Source organism: Dermacentor silvarum, chromosome 5 (genome assembly GCF_013339745.2).
Source record: "Dermacentor silvarum isolate Dsil-2018 chromosome 5, BIME_Dsil_1.4, whole genome shotgun sequence".
In the NCBI taxonomy this organism is placed as follows: domain Eukaryota; kingdom Metazoa; phylum Arthropoda; class Arachnida; order Ixodida; family Ixodidae; genus Dermacentor; species Dermacentor silvarum.
In genome coordinates this window covers 101,534,202-101,550,972 of record NC_051158.1, presented here as the reverse complement: position 1 = coordinate 101,550,972, position 16,771 = coordinate 101,534,202, and the positions used below count along the sequence as shown (strand labels likewise).

The 16,771-nt window shown below is 48.5% G+C and overlaps 1 protein-coding gene across 1 annotated transcript; it reads left to right on the top strand.

Annotated features, from left to right (window-relative positions):
• The first annotated feature begins 8,044 nt into the window (after positions 1 to 8,044).
• On the top strand, positions 8,045 to 10,054 carry LOC119454289 (sulfotransferase ssu-1). The gene is made up of 2 exons (XM_037716258.2): positions 8,045 to 8,671; positions 9,670 to 10,054. Exons 1-2 carry the CDS (start codon positions 8,076 to 8,078, stop codon positions 9,995 to 9,997), a joined length of 924 nt encoding a protein of 307 aa, XP_037572186.1. The 5' UTR covers positions 8,045 to 8,075; the 3' UTR covers positions 9,998 to 10,054.
• The last annotated feature ends 6,717 nt before the right edge of the window (positions 10,055 to 16,771 follow it).

Here is a 16,771-nt window from a genome sequence, read left to right as displayed (position 1 = left end):
GCGTAAGCCATGGTCCCAGAATCTTTTCCTCTGACAGCACTCTGCTATCTAACATGCTGAGTTGAGTTTGAAGAATCCGTCGTTGAGCGTCAAAAGCTGGGCAATGACACAGAAGGTGCTCTAGCGTCTCATCGCAGCCGCACAAATTGCATGCCGCACTGTTAGTCATTCCTATTAGGAATGAATAGGAATTTGTAAATGCGACGCCCAACCACACGCGACACAGTAAAGTTGCTTCACCACGGGAGAGTCCAGGTGGCAGGCGAAGTCGCAATTTAGGGTCGAGAGAATGCAAGCGTGAGTTGCTGAAACCTGGTGAATTCCATCTTTGAAGTGTGATGTGGCGAGCAAGTGATTGAAGTTGCCGCGCAGCGTCCGTTCTTGAGAGTGGTATAGGCACTCGCTGATGTTTTTGATGAGCCGAGCGAGCAGCTTCATCGGCGCTGTCGTTGCCAACAATTCCGCAGTGGCTCGGCAACCACTGAAATACGATGTCGTGTCCTTTCTCAATCGCATGGTGATGAGCTTGTCTTATTTCGTACACTAGCTGTTCGTGTAACCCGTGACGTAGGGCAAACTGCAGAGTTTGTAGGGCTGCTTTCGAATCGCAGAAAATGGCCCAGCGATTTGGTGGTTGCTGGAGCACGTAATGGATTGCACCTTGAAGAGCCGCAAGTTCTGCTGCTGTCGACGTGGTGTTGTGAGAGTACTTAAATTGCAAAGAGACGGCGTCCGATGGAACCACCACTGCTCCGGCTGAACTGTTGGAATTAGTGGAACCGTCCGTGTAAATATGTATTCGGTCAAGATAAGACTCGTGTAGGCAAAGCAGGGACAACTGCTTCAGGGCTAAGGGTGACAGGTCTGATTTCTTAGCAATCCCAGGAACTGAGAGGCACATGCGAATTTGCCGGAGACACCACAATGCCGATGTTGGGCGTTTTGCAGGCTTGAAGCCAGAAGGTATCGACTCGTGTTGTCTCGTCACAATACTACAGTATGTAGCCTGTGGTCGTCGCGCTGGCAAACTGGCTAAATGGTGGGATGGTAGTCGTGAAAGGTGTCGAATGTGCGCTCTTAGCGTCTCTGCGACGATATGGGTGGTGATCGGATGCTCCTGTGCAATGACAATCGTCGCAGCTGTCGAAGAACATCTCGGGAGGCCAAGACATGTCCGAAGTGCTTGGGCTTGTACGCTCTGTAGTGCAAGGAGATTAGTCTTGCATGTGTTCGACAAGACTGGAAGACTGTAGCGAAGAAATCCGAGAAATAGTGCCGTGTAGAGCTGTAACATAGAGCGCACGGATGGTCCCCACGATTTTCCAGCTATGAACTTAAACATATTCTCAATACAAATGAGTTTTTTCTTCATGTTGGAGACATGGGGACTCCAGGTGAGGTCTCGATCCACAATAACGCCTAAAAACCTGTGAGTTTTCTTATATGCAATTGAGTGGCCCTCGATGCGCACTGGGTAGAAATACATCGGTTTTCGTGTAAATGCCACTAGTGCACATTTTTCCATAGATATTGTCAGACCTTGTCGGCGAAGGTACGCCACTGTCAGGGTTGCTGCTTTCTGTATTCTAGCGCGCACTTGTGGCCGTGTCACGCCGGACGCCCAGATGCAAATATCATCTGCGTAGAGCGAGATATTGGCTGGTCTGTGGTAGCGTTTCGGTAAGCCCCACTAGAACGAGGTTGAAAAGAGTCGGACTCAACACTCCGCCTTGTGGGACACCACGACTGGAAATATATCTATTTGTCGGGCCATCTTCTGTAAGAACAAACACTGATCTCCTTGAGAGATAGCTCCTAATCCATCTAAAAACGTGGCCTCCAAGTTCTGCAGCCTCAAGAGCTTGGAGAATGACTTCGTGGGTTACGTTGTCGTAGGCACCTTTTATGTCTAAGAAGAGTGCCACAGAGAGACGCTTCATAGCTTTTTGGTGCTGCACGGAGGTCACAAGATCAATGACGTTGTCTATTGAAGACCGTCCACGTCGAAAACCAGCCATAGCATCAGGGTAGATGTTATAGTATTCAAGGTACCACTCCAGACGTGTCAGCAACATCCTCTCCATGACCTTACCGATGCAACTCGCAAGTGCAATCGGTCGGTACGATGTAAGGTCCAGCGGAGACTTTCCAGGCTTCAGTAGAGGCACCAATCGGCTGCACTTCCACTCGTCGAGGACTATGCCGTCATGCCAAGACTTATTGAAGATATCCAGCAAACAGCATTGCGCTGTTGAACCCAAGTGTCTTAAGGCAGCGTAGGTCACCCCATCGGGACCGGGTGATGACGACCGCCTGCACATAGCCAAAGCCGCTTGCATTTCTTCCATAGTAAAAGGCACTTCCATACTTTGATCTCTCGCGACAGGGACAGTCATGTAGCGAGAGGTCCATCAGTGGAACGATGTCACCAGTAACCTTTGCACAAAAATCACCAGCGACTTCAAGCTCTGGTCGGCTTTGATGTAGAGCGAGTGCTGTGAAGGGACGACGTTGTTGTGGAAGTGATCGAAGACCCTGAAGAGTTCTCCACACGGGGGATAACGGCTTGCGAGGATCCAGGGAATCGCAGAAGCTCTTCCATCGTCGGTCCTGAAGTTTGTTCATCTCACGCTGAATTTTCTTCTGAATGCGTCGGGCTTCCCTCAAGTCATAAATAGACTTAGTACGCCTATATCGTCTCTCGGCCCGCCGGCGTATCGCACGAAGCCTCTCAAGTTCTTTGTCGAAATCTGTGCGTCTTGTCGATGGTGTATACGTCCGCGTAGAAGCCTGCAGCGCTTGTATGATAATGTCTTCAAGGGGCTCGGGATGTTCCTGTCTGCACTTGTCCTCGATCGAAAGTTGGTATGCTTGCCAGTCAGTCTGTCTTGACAGCATAGGCGAACTAGAACTGTCAAAGCCTCTGACATTAATGTAGGTAGGCATATGGTCACTGCCATGAGTTTCAATGTCTTTGAACCATTGAACTTTAGCATGTAAACTATGAGACACTAATGTCAAGTCCAAGCAGCTACTGTAAGTCGCCCCTCGGAGATAAGTCGGACTGCCATCGTTCAAAACTCTCAGTCCATGCTCGGCAGCGAAATCAACTAGACTCGTCCCTCGTTGATTAGTCCTGAAGCTTCCCCAAAGTGGATGATGGGCGTTAAAGTCACCCATGATTATCCAAGGACCTGGAGTTTTCATGAGTATGTCGTTTAGTCTCTGACGATCAAGTCGACGTGATGGTGATAGGTAGGCGCCTATTAGTGTGAAGGAAACCTTCTTCTTTTTGACATTGAGACATACGTAATGATTGTCGTCGTGAGGCTGCACTTTTTGTTGAACATATGTGAGCTTCTTGCGAATATACACAACAACTTGACTTCGTTCAACACATGATGAAGAAACAAATGACTCGTAACCCGACAGTCGAATTGTTCTTGAAAAATGGGGTTCACAAATGATGATAATCGGGAACTTGTTCTCAAAAACATAGTGCCGAAATTCTGACATCCGTGACTGCAGACCTCTGGCATTCCATTGAAGTATGGAAGCGCACTTGACTTGTTCCCGGAAAGGTCGCAGTGGTTGTGGATGGCAAGCCATCTTGTTACTGTAGACCTGCAAGTACTGGTTCAAGGGAGTCCAGGACTTGCAGTGCGCATTTAGCGGATGGTGTTTGCATGGTATTCAGAAGGGAGCGGATAACACTCACCAGGGACCTCAGAACAGCAACGACTTGGACATCTTGGGCAGCTTGATTATCTGCTGCCGAATTAGCGCTCGGCGGTAGTCGATGCTGTCGATCCTCTGAGAAGTGTGATTGGGGTAGAGCAGGCCAAGCAGCTTCAGATTTTTGCTGAGCTTCGGTATTCTTATGACCATGTAGGTGTAGGGTGCTTGGCGGTGGCGGGGGTGGCGGTGGCGTGAAGGAGCGCTCTGGGGGCAAAACAGTACTTTTTTCTTTCTTGGAAGTGCGCCGTCGACGGGAACGTCGTCTTTTAACAGTCGTTATCGCTTCCTTTCGTGACGAGCCGTCCTTCACCATTTGCCTCAATATTCTCTTCTCCCTCTTGATTAGTGGACAGTCGTTTGATGAGGCATCATGATCTCCATTGCAGTTTCTGCATTTCAGGGTACTCGCTTTGCAAGACTCTGCTGTGTGGGGTTCGGCGCAACGCGGGCAAGTTGGCTTGTTGGTACATACCCCACTCACGTGGCCCATTCTCAAGCACTTGTGACATTGAAGAGGTCTCGGGATATATGCTCGAACGACATGGCGAAAATGACCAACCTTCACATGTGAAGGAAGGCAGTCGCCTTTGAAGATAACCTTGACGCAACGGGAGTTGCCTATTCGGCTAACTTGCAGTATGTTCGTAGTGTCAGCAGCTGGCTTGACCAGGACAGGAAGGTCAGTATTCGGTATAGAGATGTCGATATCATATATGACGCCCGTTGTCATGCCTCTGTCCTGCGGGATGTAAGCGCGGACTCTGATGTCGCCAATCTCCGTGACGGTTTGCAAGGTATGCAAAGCGGCCGGTTGCTCGACGTCTATGGCCAGGACATTCTTACGGGGATTAACTCGAATGTCGATTATCTGATTCGGCACGAGAGCTTCAAGACGTACCGAGATGACTTGCCTATTGATGCTCCTCAGGTTGGCCGAAGGATCAACGGGAACAAACAATATAGTGTGGCGCGGCGGACCACTGGAGGCCTTCACGGTTGACGTACTACCCGGCGAAGACCCACCGAGGATTCTCCTCTTCGCCTTGCGTTTCGCCATAGGGACAAAGCCGTCCTCGCTGTCATCGCTACTCGCAGTATACAGTTCAGTGCTGTCACTGGCGGTGTCATCATCTCGGCTGTTCCGCTTCCTTGAGGCCGACGTCGAAGGCAATGCCATGTCCGGACTACGTACAACGGGGTCGGGATCCATCGCCGCCCGCAGGAGAGCGATGTTCCCCGGATTACACGAAAAACCACAAAAACTTAGGAGACAGAAAGAGCAGCGTTCCACAGGAAAAACCTTTAGCTGTAGTGTTCCCGTTGCCCCTTTGGTGTCCTGGAGGCGCCGACAATACGAAATGATGAAATGTTATTACAACTTGAAAATAAAAGCTATTAAAGAAATATTATCACGCCTAGTCACCAACCTGTGACTCAGCGCTACCGCGCCCGTGTGAGGAGAATTACGGAACGCCAACGAGGAATTTACCGAAGGTCGCAGATGACACGCGAAGTTGCGTAAAATGATCACTTTTGATGACGGTACGTGGGTCAATGAATGAACATACCGCTCGAAATAATGCGATAATGAGCGCCACCACGCAGACAAACGTACGCAGACTAGATGGATCTGGACGAAAACGGCAGCGGCGGCCGCGGCGGTAGCAAAACAAATGTGAACAACTTGGGGCCGTATTCTGAAACGTTCGCCTAGGCGAAATTTCTCTTTTCGCTTTCAGGCGTGCGCTGATTGGCTGTTTTAGCAAAATTGGATAAGCTGATTGGGTGGTTGAGCCCGACGTCATTCAATTTTGTTCAACCAGCCAATCAGCGCGCACGCTGATTTCGCCTAGGCGAACGTTTCAGAATACGGCCCTTGGACAGGCACGGAAAAAATTTTCCGGCCGCTTTGGCCTTTCCGCCCGCTTGCCGCTTCCCAAGTGTGAACGTAGGCTTAGTCTGCGCGAGAAACGTCTCTTGTTTGCGATTGCGCCCCTACGGAAGGCTGGTAATTACTGTTGTGTTGTTGAATCCCAAACCAGCTATTACGGAAGGCTGGTAGTTGCTGTTTTGTTGTGGAATCCCAAACCAGCAATGTACACACGAAGGGGTTGATGACAGCAGTGAAATTCCACCGACTCGCAACAGAATGCACGAAACAGACAGCCGACAAGCATGAATTACTGCTGTGCGCAGTACAGCGTGAGTAAATTCTTGTTGCAGGCGCTGACAGTTCTCGTCGGAGTTCACGCGCCCTGAGAAATTGATTATGTGCACTATGCACAGAACAAGACCGGAGTTCATTCCTGCATCACTAGTACACCAATCAGTCGAGATTTTGTGAGGTACAAGGCCGCTTCCTGTTTGCACCGGCGTAAGTGAAGCAGAAATGAGTTGCACGCACTACTTAAAATGCGTACACATACCATATCTATGCTGTGCAGTGAAATATTCTGTACAATTCTGAATCTGTTGACGTAAAGGCAATGACGGCTGCACGCTCGCACAAAGCGGAAGACACAGCGGCCCATGCACTTGCCGCAGGAAATGCAACCCTCTCGTGTGAGGGAGCAGGGCGACGAAAGCTTCGAAAAAAAAAATCCTTACGCGTTTTTGCGCGTATTTAAGTTTTCTAGCGCAAAGACGCAGCGAACAAGCTATTGCTATGGGAGTAGGTATAGCCTGGTCACACGTGCACTTTCACCCGTATAGCCGTCCTTGTGAAATGCACTTCCCCCCGACGAGGACGATGCCACCTATGCTTAACGGAAATTACCAATTAATGATGTCTTCTCCGATCGCACGGGTCGTCTCAAAGATGCGTTTTCGAAGACTGGTCCATTCAGTGGCGCGATGAGAGATCGTTGCTCCAAACGCCCACTGTAGCTGTCGTCCTTACTGTATTTACTGAGCTTACTTTACTTTGTACATAATGTCTTCACAAGCACACACACACATGAAGGGGGGGGGGGGTCCCATGTCTTTGAAATACATGTATAGCGTTTGCTTAAACTACCGATATTTATTATCGATCACGTGACGTAGAGGAAAGCAGAAGCTTGCCCCTCCCCTCGGTCGGTCCGGTGAACCCCCCCCCCCGAAAAACATTTCTGGCTACGCCCCTGTCGCTTACTAACGAAATTAACAAGCATGGTGTCACGCGCGCACAGGCATACATGAACACACCTCATTCGATGACCGCGGACACTCGCTTGTCAAAACGATGGAGTGAGGAAAAGTGAAAGCAGCAGCGATCGAATTGACCTTCGCGCTGCCTGTCGCTTCAACGTGAATTAAGCGGTGAGAACACAGCGCAGACAAAGTTATTAGCCTTCGGCTAGTCTGGACTGTGTCCCCATCGCAGATCGCTTTCAAAATAGGGCCTGCGCAACCGCGCCGCATGCAGCCGCCGCCGGAGTAAAACGCTCGCCGGTGCCTTGCGCGCGATGCAAGACGGCGCGCTTCCTCCCCACCTTCTAACCTTGCGCGCGCGAGATCGAGCCACCAATTTCGACTCACACTCGCACGCTTTCACTCGCACCCACAGCATACGGCGCGCAGCCATGACGTTATCACACTTGGACTATATGCGGAACATAACGGCGGCGGTAGATTGCGCCTGGAGTGTCCATGTAATTGATATCGCAATAAAGGCAACGTCTAGTCGAACAATAAGTTCCACCGCTGTCAACATACACTTGCTTGTTACCATTTGGAATCGTGCCTTAGGGTAGATCCATTACTGGCACTGATTACCGACTGAATAAATGTTTGCCAAACAGATACACTTCTGTATTTATTGTTATGCTTCCTAAAACTGTTGGGCTATTTGGTTCACACATTATTATGGTGGCGTTAAATTGAAGATATGACGAGGTAGGAAAGCGCATCTCCCGCTACTAAGTTTATATGGAGAGCGCAGTTCACTTTTTCAAGGAGGTTGCCAGAGTGTGAATTTGGTGGACCAGTTCGGACATTCTTTGAAAAGCGATATTCGATCCGTATAAACGCAGAAGTTGCCGCATTTTCTTGGCCGTGTCTTTATACTGTTTCGCGTATTTTACGCAATACCAAATTTATGCCGTGTAATCATGACGTTATGAACAAAAAAGGCGAGTTTTACGCTAATTTGACCTTCCAAGCAATGGCTACCGGTTGTGGAAGCATACGGATATTTGCAAATGCCGCAGCGGCGTCTGCCTTCTGCCGTGGTTTGCTGTTTTATGACTACACGGACCCGAGCATATAGGGGTTCTGCAAAGAAAGCCCATATTATAATCACTATTTCATGCTCTTCGCAGGGGGGACGCGCCTAGGCCGGTAGAAGCTTGCCAGCCATGTTTCAATTAATCGACGGCGAGCGCTACATCTTCTTTCGTGATCCAGACAAAGTGCGAGAGGCACTGCGGTTCCAGCCACGGGACGGAGACATCATAGAGGTTGCGTACCCAAAGTGCGGCATGCAGCTGATGCAGCAGATGATGCAACTAATCGTACACGACGGGCATTGCGCCAAAGACCTGCGCGAGTTCAGTTCGAGGGCGCCCTTTCTGGAGGACTGCGGTGGAAACTGGCCAGGAGAGAAGTCTTGCGCTCGGCTCTTCCGAACCCACATCCGCTTGGGTAGGATAGCCGTCAGCACCGATGCCAAGTACGTGTACGTTGCACGTAACCCATGGGACGCTTGCTACTCGCAGTACGTCATGAACCAGAAAATGCCGCTTCGCCCAATGCGAGAAACATTCGACGAGTTTCTAGACATGTTCCTCGAAGGCTCCCTCACAAATGGCTGCTACTTCCAGCACGTTCTCTCTGGCTACACGAGAAGAAAGGAGCCTAACGTCTTCTTCACGACCTACGAAAGCATGATGCGCGACACTGCAGCGACCGTGCTAGATTTAGCTGACTTTCTTGGGGAGAAGTACGCCAAAAGGTGCGTTCACTGCTGCTACTTTTGTCACTTTGTTGAAATTATCCCTATTTAGTGATCGACTTGTACAATCGGATCTGTTTTGAAGCTTCTACTTAGCAGTGCTGTGTACCTAACTTTCTAATGCCCGAAAGCAAGGTAACATAATTTTATAGATTGTGCGTCCTTGTTTCACTCGCAAATATGCCAGACTCAAGGCGCGTCAGCACTGCCGCCGGTGCCATGGTGAAGTATTGAGCGTGGAGGGTTAGAAGGTCTTTAGAGGCGCGCACACCGTTTGGCTGTAAAAAGTACTCGGCCAAGCGAATGCAGAGTCACGCTATGCTCACTGCTCTACCGGAGCCTGGGTAGCACGTTCTGAATTCCGCTGCCTGAATGAACATGGCGCGAGCACACATTAGCGTTAGTGCTCATGAACTGTGTGCGTATGCCACACCGTGATGCATATGGTTTGAGCAGAACAGATAACAAACGTAAGATACATCTGTCTAATCCTTTCAGTTGGCGCTGAAAAACACCGACCGTTTTCTGTTGGTATCGTGCACCATCGATGTGCGGCGCCTGTAAAGCCGCTGCCTGTGTTGCTCTACACTGCAACTGTTCTCTCGCGTACCGTGTGAAGACCCCCCAGCGCAACATTGAACCTTGCTGTTGCTTCGTCCTCGGGCCAAATTGCAAATTTTCTGATGACATAGTTCAAGTGAAGCTACAGTTAGTCACTATGCTTGGCCCAGATAAGTCACTAAGATTGGTCCATTAGTTTTGCCCAGGTTTAAATTCTTGTAGTTATGGACGCTGCAATATTAGCAAATAGGTTGTGCATATTGAACATGGGAGCGCTATAGTAGCAGGAAAAAAGCCGTCATTGTAAAATACCTTATTCATAAAAAGGCAAACTTTTAGGCTTGCTTTTTTATTCTAACAAATGTTTTCCTTACTTCGAATGCGACTACATCACGTTCTCCCTTACACTTGTTCAATTGAATTTTGTTCCTCCATAGGTTGCGGAAGGACAATGGGCTTCTCGCTACGATTGTACGGCATAGTACACCTGAGTTCCTGCGAAGTTTTCTTGAGATTGAAACTCGTGAAATGGTTGCCATGATGTTCCGCAGCCCAGCACTTGCTTCCTCTGCGCTAAACGAACCCGATGTCGGAGATGGAACTTTCAGTCTGGTGTGCCGGCCTGAAGTTGGAGTCTGGAAAGAAGCTTTCACGCAAGAGCAACTGCGAAGAACCGTGGCAAAAATCGAGGAATCTGTCGGAAAGAATTTCGTACCTGATTTGTGGAATAACGACTGGCACGAGGTTCTGCAAGCAGTGTTGTAAAGTTCAATCAAATGTTCGCTTAGGGTTTGCACCAAATTTCACAGCAATGAGTTGTACTTGCATCACGGTCTAAGAAATACACTTCAGGTGTTGATACTAAGCCCAACGGCGTGACCAGATCGTGTTCGCTGTAGCCACGCCCCATCGGCCCCTCCCCCCCCCCCCCCCCCAACAAGGGGCAGTGTCTTACACAACAAGGGGCCAGGGGCGTAGCCAGGGGGGGGGGTTGGGGGGGTTCAAACCCCCCCCCCCGAAATTTTTTCCGTAACCCCCCCCCCTCCCCCGCCCACTTACCCACCCTTTGTTCTCGTCGCTTCGCGCTGACATAATTCAAGAAACCGGTGCTACTATCACAATTTCATTCCTGGGCGCTTCCGTTCGGGTTGGTAATTTACAGTGAATCATGTCTGCATATGGAAAAAAAGTGACACGGTGTTTCTCAAGGCTTTGACACTCTGTGAGGTTTTGGGCGAGAATGTGGCGGCCGCATTCTGAAGCAACAAATGCGCAACAAATGTAGCAACAAATGTGGCAGCCGCATTTTAGATGAAGGCGCAAATGCTCGAGGCCGGTTACTTAGATTTAGGTGCACGTTAAAGACCCCAGGTGGTCGAAATTTCCGGTATACATTTCCGCCGCTTCCCTTCAGGTGCCGGTTAAGCCGCGCTCGCGCAGGATCTTAGGCTACGTTCACACTTGGTCTCGAAGCTGTCGGAAGCGGCAAAATCTTGCAAATCCGCCCGCCTAGGCGGCAGAACAAGCAGAAAGACAGGCGGCGCAATCGGTCTCATAGACCGATTTCTTCGCCATGGCGAAGCGGAAACGTGGCGGAAAGTCGTTCTGCTAGCCCGGAAGCTACACTAGCATGTAAACATGGCACCAAAAGTGTGGGCTGCAATGCTGATCGACGCGATCAAGAACCACCCTTTGCTATACGACAAGAGTGGTACTAAAACCTACTGTCAGCAACACTCGCGATAGTATTCAACGTCGCGCGACCGGAGGTGCGGCAAAGAAGCCTTGGCGTGACCCAACTTCTCGCGCTTTTGCAAAGCCAGGCGAACCCACCACCGCCGTTTCCGAGGTGTCCGCGTCTTCCGTTTATTCATTGTCCATTTCTAGAAAACAAGTAGGTAGAAGTATAAAAGCCATTTCTTCTTCCGCTTCTATGGCAGACAATAGTTAGACATACTCCTCGTTCGCGCTCCATAATTCTCCTCGCACGTGCACGGTATGTTGCGGAAGTCGCGGGGTGCTTTTCTCGTCGCGACGATAGATTGGGAGCGTAGGTCTCACGTAGGACGCACAGGCTTTGGCGAGCCCCAACACAAAGGCCGGCCCGGGTTTTAGCTGTGGTGTTCCCGTTGCCGCTTTGGTGCCCTGGAGGCGCCGACAATAATACGAAATGATGAAATGGTATTACAACTTGTAACTAAAAGCTAATAAAGAAATATTAGCACGCCTAGGCACCAACCTGTGACTCAGCGGTACCGCGCCCGTGTGAGGAGAATCACGGAACGCCAACGAGGAATTTACCGAAGGTCGCAGATGACACGCGAAGTTGCGCAAAATGATCACTTTTGATGACGGGCGGGCGAATGAATGAACATACAGCTCGAAATAATGCGATAATGAGCGCCACCACGCCGACAAATGTCCGCTGACTAGATGGATGTGGACGAGAGCGGCAGTGGCGGGCGCGGCGGTAGCAAAACAAATGTGAACAACTTGGACATGCGCGGAAAAGTTTTCCGGCCGCTTTGGCCTTTCCGTCCGATTGCCGCTTCCCAAGTGTGAACGTAGCCTTAGTCTGCGCGCGAAACGTCTCTTGTTTGCGATTGCGCCCCTACGGAAGGCTGGTATAGTTGCTGTTGTGTTGTGGAATCCCAAACCAGCAATTACGGAAGGCTGGTAGTTGCTGTTGTGTTGTGGAATCCCAAACCAGCAATGTACACACGAAGGGGTTGATGCCAGCAGTGAAATTCCACCGACTCATAACAGAATGCATGGAACAGACAGCCGACAAGCATGGATTACTGCTGTGCGCAGTACAGCGTAAGTAAACTCTTGTTACAGGCGCTGACAGTTCTCGTCGGAGTTCACGCGTCCCCCCCCCCCCCCCCCCCCCCCCCCCCCGGTCGGGCCGGTGAACCCCCCCCCGAAAAAAATTTCTGGCTACGCCCCTGCAAGGGGCAGTGACAAGCATTTCTTATTGAACCTGTACAAGAACCTTGTCCGATCAAGTTTAGATTAGGGAGCCGTGGTACATCACTTTGCCTTCCGAGTGCGTTAAAATGCTGGATCCTGTCCACTATCTAGTTATCCGCACGGCCAACGGCGCCTTCAGAACAAGCCCTATTCAGTGTCTATTCGTCGAATCGAATGAGCCGTAGCTTCACCTACAAAGAACATACACCATTTTCACATATTTCTTCTGAGTGCAGTGTAACCCTCAACATCCTGAAGGTTACACTGTACTCCTTTGTAGAAGTCACGAAGGTTACACTGTACATATCCGTTAACGATATGACGTGTGCTGCACTATTCCGTAATAGACACTGACTGAGGGGGACGTTTTCAATGCGTGTCAGAAAACTTTGCGTGGAATGTGACATACTTTGTAGAAGTCACGAAGCACGCTATCGAGTTTCACATTCTCGGGCACTTCCGGGAACCTCAGGCGAAGTACTCTTGTCCGGAATTTTATACCAGTGCATCAAAGTCACATGTTGGCGTTTCTTATGCTGCACTCGGTCCATCCTTCTCGCAATCTGATGTTCTGCACTCGGAAACAAGCATGTTCACGGCTGGGGCCTATGCTCTGTTGACGGCTGCAAAACAGGTCATCCAATTAAAACCAAATGGGTCAATTCGCAGATTTATTAAGCGTTGTTAAATCTTTAATGTTTCTACAAAATAACCTAAAGTTATGTACTTACCGATCTTTATTCAATTTTGCGCATTATGCATGCATCTCACCAACACGTCATATGCTGGCTATCTGGCCCTAAAAATATCGAGGGTAATGTGCTTGCTGACCATATTGCCACATATATAACACCCAAACCTAGAAATTATTCTATAACTGGTCCCGCAATAGGTTTGAAGCATTCCATACGTTGAAAATGGAGGAACTATTGGCGACGTATGTGGGACAACTAAACCGTAATAAACTCCACATCGTTAAACCATAGTTCGCATTATGACCCTCATTAACAGAAGCACGACGAAGTGAAGTCCTATTCCGTTGACCAAAGATAGGACATACATTTGACAGACAGTTTTTTCGTGACTGTTGGTGATTCTCCAACATGTGGTAGTTGTGGTGAGAGGCTGAGCAGTAACGTATGTTTTGATAGTTTGTCTGGAAGCAGAACCGGTACGCAAAAGTACTTTGCTTTAACCTACAGACATCACATTCCTATTGATCCTCTAATAATCATTGGTAGAGAACAATTTCTACAGCGAAGCTGTATATGGCTAGGGTCTGGCAGATCGTCTCCGGCAACATGGACCAACAATGTAGGCCGATCCTGGCGATAGTGCAGAAAGGGTCCAAGTGCAATGGCCAGTACCCCTGTGGAATACGGGTGATGGATATCTATCATCATCATCGTTAGCCTATTAAATCGAAGCTTTATATGTCTAGGCGAAATGATATATGGCTAGGCGAAATCGCCTGTGTACAGAAAACTATAATCATCAGCATCGGCTCGAGCGTCGTCGTCTTCCGCAGTTGGCTCGTTGGAGACGCTCGGGTTGCGCTCGTGCCCCTGCTCCCGCGTTCGTCGTTGTCTTCTTCCAAAGCTGGCTGCGTTGCCGCTCATCATTCCAGCGTAGAATTTCAATTCTGTCGTCGTAATGGGGAGGCCGCGTTTACGGCGGTCTGAGCCATTGCTTAAGAGGGCATGAGCCATTCACTGTCTTACCGTAATGAACAGATTTAATTCTGAAGCAATTTAATTTCGAAGAATCGAAAGCGGCAATTGCGGGCGAATGCTGCTGCTAACCACGCCGCCGAGCAAATTCGAGACATCGAACGCGAGCGACAAGGGCGGACGGCGGGCATACCGTCAGTGACGTTATCTCCGTCGCAGCCGAACGTGTGTGTAACTTCATAATTCAGAAATGCTTTAATGAACCCACGACGATTAACTCAGTGATAAACACCGGGGCCGCACGTTTCAGCTTCGCTGGTTAACCATCTTCACGGTGTGGAAGGGCCGACGAATTTTTTTTAATGTCCACTGCTAGAACGAAGGCCTCTCCCTGCGATCTCCTGTCTTGTGCTAGCTGATTGCAAATTGCGCCTGCAAATTTCCTAACTTGATCACCCCACCTAGTTTTCCGTCGTCCTCGACTGCGCTTCCCTTGCCATTTATTCTGTAACTCATATGGTCCACAGGTTATCCATCCTACGTATTACAAGGCCTGCTCAGCTCCACTTTTTCCGCTTAATGTTAACTAGAATACCGGCTATCCCCGTTTGGTCTCTGATCCACACCGCTCTCTTCCTGTCTCTTAACGTTAGGCCTTACATTTTTCGTTCAATCGCTCTTTGTGCGGCCCTTAACTTGTTCTCGAGCTTCTTTGTTAACCTCCAAGTTTCTGCCCCATGTGTTAGCACCGGCAGAATGCAGTGATTGTGCACTTTTCTTTTCAACGACAGTGGTAAGCGTCCAGTCAGGATTTGGTAATGCCTGCCGTATGCACTCCAACCTAATTTTATTCTTCTGTAAATTTCCTTCTCCTGATCAGGGTCCCCTGTGAGTAATTACCCTAGATAAACGTACTCCATTAAAGGCTCTAGAGGCTGACTAGCGATCCTAAATTCTTGTTCCCTTACCAGGTTATTGAACATTATCTTTGTCTTCTGCAGAAAGTCGGTTAAGGTCCTCAATCATTTGTTGTGATTCGTCCCCATTGTTAAAAATAGGACATTGTCATCTGCAAACCGTAGGTTGCTGAGATATTCGCCGTTGATCCTTACTTCTAAGCCTTCCCAGTCTAAGAGGTTGAATACTTCTCAGCATGCAGTGAATAGCATTGGAAAGATTGTGTCTCCTTGCCCCTTTTTACCCCTTTTTTGATAGGTATCTTTCTACTTTTCTTGTGGAAAACCAGGGTTGCTGTGGAATCCTTGTAGATATTTTCCAAGATATTCATCTATGCCTCCTGTACTCCTTGATCACGCAATGCCTCTATGACTGCTGGTATCTCTACTGAATCAAATACCTTTTCATAATCTATAAAAGCCATATAGAAAGGTTGATTGTGCTCCGCAGATTTCTCGATTACCTGATTGATAACATGGATATGAACCATCGCAGAATATACCTTCCTGAAGCCAGCCTGTTCTCTTGGTTGACTGAAGCCAAGTGTTGCCTTGATTCTATCGGAAATTATCTTGGTGAATAATTTATACGTACCGAAAGCAAACTAATGGGTCTATAATTCAATTCTTTAACGTCTCCCTTCCTATGGATTAGTATAACGTTGGCGTTCTTCCAGCTCTCTGGTATACTTGAAGTCGTGAGGAATTGCGTATAAAGGGCCGCAACTTTTGAAGTTTGATATCTCCTCCATCTTTGATTAAATGGACTGTTATTCCATCTTCTCCGGCAGCCTTTGCCCTGGTCATGTCTTGCAAGGCCCTTCTAACTTCATCGCTAGTTATAGAAGGAGCCTCTTTATCCTGTTCATCACTACTTCGAATGAAAGTAGCGTGGCTGCTCTGGGTATTGTACAGGTCAGTATAGAATTCTTCCCGCTGCTTTTACTATGTCATCGAAATTGCTGATGATGTTACCATGCTTATCTTTCAGTGCATACATCTGGCCTTGTCCTATGCCAAGCTTTCTTCTTACAGAATTCATGCTGCTTCCATATTTTACGGCTTCCTCAATCTTTCCCACGTTATAATTTCGGATATCCCTTACTTTCTTCTTGTTGATCAATTGTGACAGTTCAGCGAGTTCTATCTGATCTCTCGAGTTCGCCACTTTCATGTCTTGTTTCTTTATTAGGTCCTCTTTTACTTGGGAGAGCTTACCTGTTGGTTGCCTTAGTGCCTTACCTCCCACTTCAATGGCTGCTTCTGAGATAAGCCTAGTTATGTTTTCATTCATTACCTCTATATTGCCTTCATCTTCCTGTTCTAAAGCTGCATATTTGTTGGCGAGCAACAGCCTGAATTGGTTTGCTATTAGCATTACTGCGTCGAGCTTGGCCTGTTTGTTCTTGACTAATTTTTCTCTGTCTTCAAATTGAGAGAAATCCTAGACCTCACTAACCTATGGTCACTGCACTTTACCCTACCTAACACTCCTAAATCCTGGCACTATGCTGAGATCGGCAGAGAGTATGAAATCTATTTAATTCCTTGTTTTCCCATTAGGGCTTTTCCAGGTCCACTTCCTGTTGCTCCGCTTCCCGAAAGAAGGTATTCATTATTCGGAGCCTATTCCTTTCCACGAATTCTACCAACATCTATACTCTAGCGTTCCTAGAATCGATGCCGTAGTTGCCAATTGCTCGCTCACCAGCCTGCTCTTTCCCCTCTTTTGCATTGAATTCGTCCATGACTACAGTATACTGAGTTAGCAACTTTCTCATTGCTAATTCAACATCTTCATAAAACTGTTATTTCTTCATCATCGTGACTGGAGGTTGGAGCGGAGGCTCGTACAACCTTCATTCTATACCTCTATTCAGCTTTATTACGACGACTGCTAGCATCTCATTAATGCTGTAGAATTCATCATTGTTGCCCGC